The sequence below is a fragment of the Ambystoma mexicanum genome, chromosome 7q (assembly GCF_040938575.1).
Source record: "Ambystoma mexicanum isolate Mex_15411 chromosome 7q, UKY_AmexF1_1, whole genome shotgun sequence".
NCBI lineage: Eukaryota > Metazoa > Chordata > Amphibia > Caudata > Ambystomatidae > Ambystoma > Ambystoma mexicanum.
In genome coordinates this window covers 1,091,157,697-1,091,170,449 of record NC_090941.1, presented here as the reverse complement: position 1 = coordinate 1,091,170,449, position 12,753 = coordinate 1,091,157,697, and the positions used below count along the sequence as shown (strand labels likewise).

Below are 12,753 nucleotides of genomic sequence, written 5' to 3'. Positions count from 1 at the left end.
CGGGGTGAACAGTGAATCACCCGAGAAATTGTACATGTGAAATTCCTGCGAAGAAAGAAACTTGTATGTTTGTTTGTTGCATCAGGCCCTCTGTAATAAGAGACTTTGAATGGCAAAGAGACTTTGGCACAGAAGGCCCTGTTACTGAGATTTTGAACTGTATCCTTGTGCTAGAAAAGCCAGAATATGTGCTAGGCTCGAGTGTGCTGCCTTGTCCTGTGCTGAAAACGTGGGGAAGGTAAGCCAACTTCTCAGTTAGCCTGATATATTGTTTCTTGAACACTTTTCTTTTGCATACACCATTGTCCCACATCATTTGTATTTAGAAGGGTTTTTTAGTATAGGCCCTTTTATTTTGACAAGACTCTACTAGGACTGCGTTATTATTATTTGATGGTTGTAGCTTTCTCCCATCTTTAGATTTAGGATTTTACCAACCCGTATGAAAGTTCAATAAACACCCTTGAAGTGTGATCACTTGTGTCTGTCTTCACTGTTTGATACCATATCTTCCTCACACTTCACACATCCTAGCTTCCTGGCAGCTCACAGGAGAGACTCTCAAAGCAGCATTCTGGTGGGGTATAGCTCAATAATATGGCACAATGATACCGTCTTTACAAATTGTAACGTCACTGAAACCCCATCTTCTTGTCTTCTCTAGGAAGACAACCCCACTTCATTGACTGATCATAAATGTAGAGCACTAAAGAGCAGCCAGTTGGAGCCTCAGGGCACACCTAGTGCAGAGTTCAGCAAGGATTGGAAGAAGGCCTTCAAGACAGTAGAGAATTTACCCTATGGCATAGGGTTAATTAGCCGGTCTAAGCTTTCTTCCAGATATAAAATAAATAAAGGTGGTATGTTAAGGAGGGGGCGGGGGTGAAAAGCATCTGTTCCTCTCGAAGAATAACTTTATATTCAGTGCCATAGCATCTGTGCGGACAAGACCACATTCCTTGTTGCATCCACCCACAGACTCAGCCACATATGTAAGGTTTTCAGTGGCTTGGGCTACCAAATCCTAAACAATTCCATAGTCTACCAAGCCTAGATTGATCACTCAGCAGGTCCATTTATCTCTCCCAATGCTGGGGTATTCCAAAATCCCAAAATCCCCTCCCGCACTTCTGGAAAGTAAACATGAACAGTATTCTGGGATTTTAAAGATCTTAAAGTGGCCTCAATGTATCACTTTCATTAGTTTATCTTGTAATGTGATAATGAACTCAAAGCACCCAATGGACCAAATTCTTCACACATCGATAAAGTCTTGTTATTCATACAACACTTTCGGTCTCTAATGAGGCACAAAAGAATAGGTCTGCTTATAAAAAACTAAAACAACCACTGTAATCAACATCAGAAAACACTGCACGACATCAATTGCAGACAAAGAGCACATCTTCACGTAGCTTCCCAAAAAATGCCTTGCTGTGTCTTTTTCATGTCTTGCTAAATCTAGCTTCTTTATTGTTTACAATCCTCTACAACCTGCTCACCATTATATTTTCTACCTTACATGAGAGTGTGCTGCTCCCAGGTGTCCAAGAGACTGCTGTCATTTTTGTGAACACATGTTTCACATACAGCGGGAGATCTGACACAGTAGCACATACCCCGAGAGCAGGAGAAAGTCAGATGTTGGGCTCTAGTGGATTACAGTAGTGCAGAGAAGAGGGCAGTGCTTTGTTGTTGCTCAGAGCTGCCGGCAGTGTGGTTGTCGATCTATAGCTTGGGTATCAGTCATTCATTTGGTGAATACATTATTATGACTCATACAAAAACGATTTCATAGTCGAGAACTAAATGTGTAGCAGCTATGCTGGCAAGTGCTGGTACTGTCCTATCAAAAGCAGAACAGAAGGGCTAAGTCTATAGTCCCAATGAAATAATTAATGTCTTGCTGAAAGGTGCCAGTCCTTTCCTTTTGTACAGTCAAAATAACCTAAACAAGCGTCCGATGAGAAAAAGTACCTGAATTGGTCTAACTCGGAAGCACGTATCCTGTCCATTTGAACTGGCAGGGATGGATCTGCAAATAGACTGAATGGAATGACATTAGTTGATGAGCCCATATGTTTATGTTGAGTCTGCATTGACAATTGGGAGTCAACCCAAAAGCCAAGAAAGTTCACAGATGTGGAGACAGGAGTTGTGACACTATCATGTGGTATCCAATGATTTACAAGGATTGTGGAACAAGAATTAGAAACAAACCGAAGTCAGTCTTAGAGGTGTTTATAAATTATCATTCCCCATGCCCCCAATCCTGCAATCCCCAGGAAGTTCTTCTGCCGGGGATATCCCGATATCCCATATGAGGAGCTGAGTGTCATCCTTGGTGACTCCCCACCTGCTAGATATGGATCTTAAATAATCATTCTTGGAAGAGCCACCGGAGAACTGTGAAGGGAGGTTCCCGGACAGTCAGGAGGAGCTCTATGGCAACGAGATATGCGTAGGAGGGATATTGTGCGTGCCATAAACAGACTGAATTCAATAAATGCATAGGATACAAGTATTATTTCAGGTCTTTTTAGTTTTAATTCACATGATTTTCAATAGTTCAAAATGTAGCCAGGAGTTTATGCAAAAGACTTCCTTTAATTGGCATGGCGATAACTTTCTGCTTCCAACAATGCTCTTGAGTGAAACTCATTGCAATATGAACAGATAAACAGTTCTCAGTACTCATTCAGTACTCATTCAAGAGAGCACTCAAGACTCTACTCCTGCATCTCCATGGCCCTCTAGCGCTTCCCCGTGAGGCCATTTCTGTCCCTCTCTTACAACACTCTGCTGCTTGCCATTTAAGTACACACCCATACTTACACACATTTACCTTTATGTTGATTTGTGGCACTATAGATGAGCGGGAGCTTTTGAAATTTGGATAGAGTAGCTCTGTAAACTCTCCCAGAAGCTCCTTTATGACCCGGGCGACATGGTGGAGCTGGATGTCGGAGCGACCCTTCGGCTGGGGCAGCTGCTCCTCCTCTGCCAGGAGCTTCTCCAATTTGCTGTAGACTGGACTGGACGGCTCCATGTTGTTGTAGAGTAATTTCAGGGCATCCCATGTCAGGAATTCCTTCAGGCTCACTCCATGGTCCAGGAAAAGCCGCACAAAGTCAGGCTTGTTATCGATCAGTGCGATGGTCATCACTGGATACAGATCGGAAGGCTATCAGACAAACAAGATATTCCATAAGTAAGCAAATACAGAGCTGAACATCCGCAAATACAGATCAGAGCATCCCATTACTAGGAACAATCCTTGGTGGCTCAACATAATAGTTAGAGGAGGTACACTGGGAACAGATGAAGATTCAGGGACTGCAGAAGTACACAACACTGGTCTTCAACCCTTGAACAGTAGTCACCAGTGCCATACTCATGGCCAAAAAGTTAAGCTTTACCCAGTGGTTTGTTACCTAATAAAGTCTTCAATTATGTTTATTTGGATATAAAAACATTCATCAAACACAGACAATATGAGGTATCATTAAAATACTGCATGTCGATAAAACAATTACCATAACAAGTTCAATACCTTTGAACAGAAACATTAGAACCATAGATCTCAAAATACCAAAACCATTTCTATCCCTTTAAAATCCCCTTTCTTCTAAGCATAGCACTTTTCAGATAAGGCAAAAGGGCCCAGGCAGTCAATTCTGATTCCGCCAACAAAATTAACAACAAGGCGGGCCTATAGCAGCGAATATCAGTGAGCTTGATAATCTGCAGGATAGTATGTTGTCTGATGTCACCGTACCCGGGGCAAAATAACAAAGTGTTTCAGATCCTCTCTTGGCGCCCAACACGCTGGGCAGCCAGGATCATTTGGGTATCCTGACCACTTTCCAGTATTTCCCCTTAGCAGTAGGCAGTCAAACCTAGCCCTTGTTTTGAGCAAACAAGATATTCCATAAGTAAGCAAATAGTGAGCTGAACATCCACAAATACAGATCCGAGCATCTTATTACTAGGAACAATCCTTTGTGGCTAAACACAATAGTTAGAGGAGCTACACTGGGAATAAATGAAGATTTGGGGGCTGCAGAAGTACACAACACTGGTCTTCTACCCTTGAACAGAAGTCACCAGTGCCATACCCATGACCAAAAAGTTAAGCTTTACCCAGTGATTTGTTACCAAAGAAAGTCACATCTGGCCCAATAAGGGATGCATGCGTATAAAGAACACACAATAGTGTCTGTGCCTAAGCCTAGGTGAACTGCCTATTTCTTTACCGAATTGTGAAATCTTTTCAGCTGCAAAATGTATGGGGGGCACCCCTCACAGCCGACCTTTTAACTCCCAACCACAACCAGCACCTCTTTAAACTCAATATACTCTTATCCAAACCAATCTACCCTTTTCTCCATGTTTAGTCAGTGGATTACATTGTAGTGAACATTCTGCACTGAAGAATATTTGCGGTTAGTATTTTTCTGTGAAATCACTGAGGCCAGACTTGCTAATGAGACTTTCAACTCTTCTCCTGAAATTTGGGTTGCTTATCGAGTCTTATTTATTTGCATTTATAAATCGTGTATCAGCCCGGAGGCATTGTGGCGCTATTAAAAGCAGAATGACCTGGTTACATAGCACAATGGATATATACAGTGGGATAGCAATGGGGGGGGGGGCAGATAGGGATGAGTGTATTCAGTTGTTCAGTTGAAGAGTGAAGTTTTTATCATTTTCCTGAAAGCTGTGAGGGAGGTCTCCACTCTGAGAGCTGGGGGTATGGCATTTCAATGTTTAGGTGCTTGATATGAGAATCCAATCCCGCCTGCTTTGGCCCTGTTAATGAGCGGGATGTGTCGTTGTTTAATGTAGAAAGATTTTATGGGGCGTGCAGAGTTGGTTCTCGCCAGGGGCGTTGCTAGGGGGGGCTAAGGGGGCTATAGCCCCTGATCTTTTGGCTGTAGCCCTGGATAGAATGTCAGGAGCTACAGCCAAAAGATTAGCTAGCCCCCAGTCCCAACAGTTCCGACATCAGCTTAGCCCCGGGTCTTTTCCAGACCTAGCAACTCCCCAGGTTCTCGCAATGGCCTCTGATAGGTATGGTGGGGCTGTGAGGGACAGGCATTTGTGCGAGAGAGTAAGGATTTTGAAGGTTATACGATCTCTTATGGGGTGCCAGTGTGCAGCCTGCCTAGCTTGAGTGATGTGATCTCTTTTGGGAATGCTCAGGGCTGCTCTAAGAGCATTGTTTTGTGTGATTTGGAGTATTTTTATATTTTATGCCGACGTACCTGCTAGCATTGCAATAGTCTAATTTAGCCCCAATGGTGGCTCTAGCTATTGACATACAGTTTTGTTTGGATAGGTAGGGTTTAATCGCATTAATAAGTTTGGTGGTGTGAGCGGAGGCCGCGGTAATGGCGCTAACCTGCCTATTCATAGATAGCGTAGAGTCTAAGTAGACCCCTAGAGTCTTGACTGAGGAAGATACAGCGATGATAGTGCTGTCTGTACTGAAGTTATGCTGTCCTAGTTTGTTCAGAGTCATTTTAGATCCAAGAATGATAATCTCAGTCTTTTCTCCATTAAGACAAAGGCCATTGGCCGCCATCCAGGCTTGGATGGTAGCGTAGATTTGATGCAAAGCTTTGGTGTCTTGATCATATGAGCCGGAGAGTGGTAGGAGTACTTGTGTATCGTCAGCATATTTAGTATATGCTATAACAAGTGCATCCAGTTTATCGAAGAGCGGTTTGGTGAAAATGTTGTATAGCGTGGGGGCTGTGCATGAACCGGGGGGGACTCCATAGTGAATGGTGGTGTGAGCAGCGCTAGCCTGGTTAGAGAAAACTTTCATAGCTCTGCCTTCCAGGAATGATGTGATCCAAGAGGAGGCATCTTTAGAGAAATTGGCAGTCTGGGTGAGATGTGATGTAAGGATTTTGTGATCCACCAGATCGAAGGCAGCCGAGAGATCCAGGAGTAGTAGGAGTGCTGGCTTGCCTTTGTCCATGATTTGAGTGATTTGGTTTTTAAGGTCTACCAGTGCGGTTTCTATGCCGTGCCCTTTACGGAAACCAGATTGTCTATTGCCTAGGATAGAGTTAGATTTAAGAAAGTGTTGAATCTGGGTGTGGACTGCTTTATCCAAGATTTTTAAGAGGAAAGGGACAGTGGTTACGGTCTGGTAGTTATTGGGCAAGGCGGGGTCTAGAGTGTTTTTTTAGGAGGGGCATACCCATGCAAGCCGCGACGATACCCGTTTTGAATGAAGCATTGATGAATGCTGTTAGGAGAGGGGCAAGGGAGTCAGCACAGTCGTTGATGATATTAGGTAGCTAAATGTCACCTTTGCATATAGACGGTTTGAGGGGCTGGAGGAGGTTGATGACTTCTGATTCTGTGATGTCACGGAAGACGAATAGGGGATTATTTGACTTCGAGGTGTCAAGGGCTGGGTGTGGAGGCTGGATGAGGTGAGGTCAGGCTTTGTAATGCTCCTGGATTTTAATTTGGAGTAAGTCAATTTTACTGAGCAGTGCGGTTTGTATACTTGAGTACTAGGCTTCATCTTTGATGATCTCATCTGGGCTGTCGGGAGGGGAGATGAGTTCATTGGAAATTGAGAACTTTAGTTTGTGAATTGGCTTTGGTGATCCGGGAGTTGAGTTAGCTTTAGCTGTAGTGATGGCCCCTTGTACTGGGTGGAAATCTGTTTGAAGATGTTTTTTATTTTTTTATTCGTATTTATATAGCGCACAACAGCCCAAGGACATTGTGGCACTTGTTACAGTACAAAGCTTAGTTACTTAGTTACATGGTCATTAGCAATATATATACAGGTTGCAATGTAGTTACATAGTCATTAGCAGTATATGTACAGGTTACAATATAGTTATATTACATTTGTGTTATATTACAATATACATGGCAGAAGTGGAGGAGGCAGTCCTCCACTTGCTAGTTGAGGAGAGTGGCCTTGAGGTTGTTGCGGAAGACAGAGATGGAAGTTTCAGCTCTAAGGGTGGCAGGGAGCGAGTTCCAGAGTCTCGGTGCAATATAGGAGAGGCCTAGACCTCCCGCTGTGGCTCTCTATATGCGTGGTATGTGTAGCTGGTTGGTGTACTCAGCTCTGGTGGGGCGAGTGGATGTGGTCCTTGATATTGCTTCAGATAGGTATGCTGGAGTGATTTTGTTGATGCATCTGTGAGTGATGGTGAGGATTTTCAGAGCAATACAGTCTTTGACCTGGAGCCACCGGGCTTCACGTCTGGCGGGGGATATATGGTCTCTTCTACGGATGCTCATGGCGGCTCTGAGGGCATTGTTTTGTGTGGTTTGCAGTCTGTGAATGTTTTTGCCGGAGGCGCAAGCTATGAGGGCGTTGCAATAATCGAGTTTGGCTCCTATAGTTGCTCTAGCTATGGCCAAGCGGTTGGGGGTGGATAAGTAAGGTTTAATGGCATTGATGAGTTTGGTGCTGAACGCTGATGCAGGGGCTATGGCGCTGACTTGTTTGTTCATCGATAGATTTGCATCAATGTGAACACCCAGAGTCTTGACAGAGGATGATACGGAGATGGTTGAGTTGTCTATGTTGAAGTTGTTGTATTGGGGGCTTAGTTTCGATAATGTGTTTGTCTGGCCCAGGATGAGAATTTCAGTCTTCTCCCCGTTAAGACAGAAACCTTTGATTGCAATCCAAGCTTGGATAGTGGCATAGATGTTGTGAACGGCTGTGGCGTCTTGGTGTCCTTGGTCTGATCACTAGGGTCAGCTTGCCAATTGTTTAATGCCTCTCATTTGCTTGAACGTAGATCCTGTAGTTCCTCAGTGAACCAGGAGTTGGTGTGCATAGATTTTTTCTCCTTTTTGCATTCGATGGCGGCTATAGCTTCAATAGCTTTGGTGAGGGTGTCCGTATATGTTATTTGCCATTTATATAGCACCTTATATATATCACTGGTATGACCTCAAAGCGATGGTAGGTTGAACGCCCTTTGGAACCATAGTTCAGGTCAGTAGAGAGAGATAGTGTCGTATGGTGCGTGGGTGCACCGGATATGTGTGCAGCTGGTGTAGTTGTTGGATGATAGCTGCTTCCTAGCGATAGGTGTGCTGCTGAAGATATCAGTTGGATGTGTGCAGTCTGGTGGGTGGATACCCAGACTGGGTTCTGGCTGCATTAGGCCTGAGGAACGCCTATGTGAGCATCTGACCGGAATGTGCTCAGCTAGCTGCGTTTTATTAGGGTGATGAGGTGTTCATGGGGTCGTATTTGAATGTGGACTGCTAGGCCGAATTATCAGGGGTATAGCTGTGTTCTGGTTGAATGATGGTGTATAGTAGAGAGTAAGCGTAGTGGTATGATATGGTGGTTATCTGTAAAGCGCCTGACAGGCACGTGAACAGGACGGTGGGACATACATAGCGACATATAGATATAGCGACAGGGGTCAGTACAGATATATATGGGGATACAGATATATAGCATATACAGGGGATACAGATATCTGGCAACAACACGGGAGAAGGTGCACAGTGATACAAAGCATGGGGTGAGTTTCAACGGGTTAGACTCATTCTATTCTGCCCCATTCGTTCAGTCCACTCTGTTAATTTATTCTGCTTCGTATACTCAATCCATTCCACCTATGTTATCTATGTCACCTATTCCACCTATTCTATTCACTCTATTCATTCTACCTATTCTCATGCGGGATATGCTATCATTCATAATTCTAGCTAAGTGAGAGGTATGCTACCAATCATAATTCTATCTAGATGAGGCACATGCTAACATTCACAATTCCATCTACGTGTGGCACATGCAATCAGTTACAATTCCAACTAAGTGAGGGATATGCTACCAATCATCGTTCTATGTAGGTGAGGCACATGTTATCATTTCTAATTCAATCTAGGTGTTGAACATGCTATCATTTAGAATTCTATCTAAGTGAGAGATATACTATCATTCACAATTCCATCTAGGTGTTGTACCTGCTGTCGTTTACAATTCAATCTAAGTACAGGATATGCTACCATTTGCAGTTCCACCTAAGAGTGGGACATGCTATCCTTTACAATTCCATCTAGGTGTTGCACATGCTATTATTTACAGTTCTATCTAAGTGCGGGATATGCTATCATTCACATTTCCATCTAAGTGTTGCACATGCTATCATTTATAATTCTATCCAAGTGAGGGACATGCTACCAATCATAGTTCAATCCAAGTGTGGCACATGCTACCATTTACAATTCCATCCAAGTGTGGGACATGCCGGCGAACCATGGGCTAGATGCTGCCACACTTGTGAATCAAGTTTGGTTTGTAAACTGTCTTGCGAAATAGAGGTATACCAGTATGAGCAGCAGGAACACTTTTACCACCTTTTTACTGCCCCCAGACTTTCGCCAGTAACCTTGTGTACCTTGATCGACACTAACATGGGAAGGCTGTGGACTCCCACTTAACAAAACCACCATATCTGAAAATGTATCCCGTTCCAATGATCAAACATCTGGCGTCAATTTACACTCACCTCATGGGGTGCATGTCTTACAGTCAGAGGACGCCATTGTTTAGATTGATAAAGATTTGCAATAAGAATAAGTTTAGAGTCTGTACCTGTACACTTAGGTTGTGTTCACCTTTCCTTGTAGGATTTCTTTTGAGCCTTTATAGTTTGGATCCAAGCTAAGGGTACCATTATAAGATGATAAGAATATATTTAGACTGATGTCACGCCAGTTGATGAACTCCCAGAATACAGTTCAGGCCTTCACTTTTCCTTCCATTTGTATTGTTCTAAGATAATCTGGTTTTAGACATCAGACTCGGCATGCAAATTGCCAGACTTGATGATTCCCACATTGTGCCGCTAGTGAACAAGATTGTAACATCTCTCCTCTCACCCTGAAGAATGTCCACATGGTATCAAAGACAAACAGAAACATGTTACAATCAACTATTTCCATATAGTTTCTGAATGAGCGCACAGTATACAGTGATGACATATTGGACATTAGGGATAGACCTGGCACCAGATGCATGCGTTATGCACACCAAGGGACTAGTCAAAGTGACAATTATGTCTGTAATAATCCCTAATGCGACTTTGTTTTTCTCCCATATTTTTTCCTCTACTCATTTCCTTTTTCTTTTATAATATCCTTTTCCTTTGTAACTATTAGTTTTCTCTTTCCATACAAATGGCAATTTATTTATATGGATTGGTTTGTGTATTAGGTTATGTTTTAGCTTGATGGTCACTGCCGCAGATCGAATGGGAAAAGTGACTCGAAACACCTGTTTTTTTCGAAGATTTGGTGAGAAAGAGGGACTTGGAGAACGAGAGGATGAAATTCCCATGACTGTAGCCTCAGGTTTGGAGTCAACACCAGAAGGTAGAGCGGAAGACGAGATGCCAACACCCGGCGGGGCAGACGGCTATGCCACTAAGGCAGTGGAGTAACTTTGCTGAAAATGTTGGGGCCGGGGGGGACATGACATCTGAAGAAAAGTTGGCCCAGCCAAATGAATGGGGACAAAATGGTGTGTCATGAAATTTGGGGGGGGGGGACAAACAGCCCTGTCCCCCCCATAAAATTACGCCCATGCACTGAGGAGGCAGGCAGGAAAAGATATCTCAGCCACGAAAGAAGAAGGTGCCATGCAAGATTCCAGGACTCTATAATGGGAGACTAGGCTTGAAAGGACACGGACGAAAGCATGCCACCGATGTTGCCCATGTTGGGCCAAATAGAGTTTGGTATGTTACCATGTTATGCCATGTTTGAAGACTGTCATGTTTACACTGACGTAGGTATGAATAAAGGGTAATCCCTATTTTTTGTTGACGGGGGATCTAATCTGATGGAAGGGATGATCTGTGAAGAGAAATTGTGAAATACAGATTGACTACCCCTCTCTTTTAGTCTTGTATGGATCCCAGGTCGGGAATCAGAGCAACCTGTGTATTACATTAACTAGGTTATCGCTTAGTTGAGAGAAATTGCGCTACAACTGCAATTTTATTACAAAATATATCTTTTTAATAGTCATAAAACATCTTAAAAAACATTTCAGACATGATTATCAGTCATTCCATTCATTCGTCATACATATATTCTAACAGGGGAGTTCTACAACTGAGGAAAAGACTTGTGCATAACAGTTGTTCAATGTATGCAATTTAGACATTGGAAAAAGACATTGGATTTTCCTTAGGCAGTCGACATATGTTTCGGCCCCTTATAGTATACCACTTATGTCAACAGTGGTCACCACAGTTAGTATCGGGCCATCTTCAGGACAGTTATTACTTAATGGTGGATCAATCTTCTTCCCCATTAGCACACTCACACATACATGTGCGTCTTCTGTGTGTGTGTCTTTAAATGCCGTCTTGCTATGGCTGTGGCTGACTCGGTGTCTTACATGCTATTGTTACGTAAGGCTCTTAGAGATAGTATACAGTGGACTTCTCTGATGTTTGTACAGGTTAGCTGCTGCTATTTGTATATTGGGAACTGGTCTTGCTTTTGCTGCGTGTGGCCAAGTTTCCTTTTGTACAGGTTATTTGGGCATATGTTCCAATAATGGATTTGTTGCCTTTTTCTACTCCGTCCGTGCACTGGAAAGGGAGCCTGTCGACAGGCTCGACAAGTCCACTGTATACTATCTCTAAGAGCCTTACGTAACAATAGCATGTAAGACACAGAGTCAGCCACAGCCATAGCAAGACGGCATTTAAAGACACACAAACAGAAGACGCACATGTATGTGTGAGTGTGCTAATGGGGAAGAAGATTGATCCACCATTAAGTAATAACTGTCCTGAAGATGGCCCGATACTAACTGTGGTGACCACTGTTGACATAAGTGGTATACTATAAGGGGCCGAAACATATGTCGACTGCCTAAGGAAAATCCAATGTCTTTTTCCAATGTCTAAATTGCATACATTGAACAACTGTTATGCACAAGTCTTTTCCTCAGTTGTAGAACTCCCCTGTTAGAATATATGTATGACGAATGAATGGAATGACTGATAATCATGTCTGAAATGTTTTTTAAGATGTTTTATGACTATTAAAAAGATATATTTTGTAATAAAATTGCAGTTGTAGCGCAATTTCTCTCAACTAAGCGATAACCTAGTTAATGTAATACACAGGTTGCTCTGATTCCCGACCTGGGATCCATACAAGACTAAAAGAGAGGGGTAGTCAATCTGTATTTCACAATTTCTCTTCACATGTTTACACTGACTACATTCAGGAAATGTTTATTTCATTGTTACCGAAAAATGAGGAATGTGATGTGGTCACGTGGTGCGACAGGAACATTCTGCCGTTACGCGTGTTAAGGAAGAAGAGGGCGATCCTGCACCACGGCAGTGCGCACCGGGAGCCCAATACGGCAGGACCTGTGTCCTTCTGTTCCATTCAGGGACATGTGGGGCAAGGCCTGCATGCGGGGGTCCTGGGGCAATACGGCTTATAACAGATGTGTAGAACGTGCTGTAAAAGTTCTGAAATGCTACTTAAGTGGTGGAAAATGAAGTCCTTCACTAGTCCTTTGAGCTCTGAGGATCAAGCAATGTTAATTCCGGATATCGCATGCCCAGGGCACCAGTGTTGCCAAGCATGACCCCTTGGGAGAACCTAATTTCAATCAGCAGTCCGGCTAAGGACATTAGCAAAGGAACTGCGTGACTTTAGCAGCTGCAGATTTCTGCCGCAATTGTTAATTGTTCTTACTGCAAA

General features: G+C 43.3%; 1 protein-coding gene across 1 annotated transcript in view; it reads right to left on the bottom strand.

The window, feature by feature from the left end:
• The window catches only part of LOC138528195 (transient receptor potential cation channel subfamily M member 2-like), a 679,103-nt gene that overhangs the window by 269,399 nt on the left and 396,951 nt on the right, over window positions 1-12,753 (bottom strand). Inside the window, exons 11-12 of the mRNA XM_069639648.1 lie at window positions 2,840-3,184; window positions 146-157 (exon numbers count right to left, since the gene is read on the bottom strand). Of these exons, the coding sequence (XP_069495749.1) occupies window positions 146-157; window positions 2,840-3,184 (357 nt within the window). The remainder of the gene's footprint in view (window positions 1-145; window positions 158-2,839; window positions 3,185-12,753) is intronic.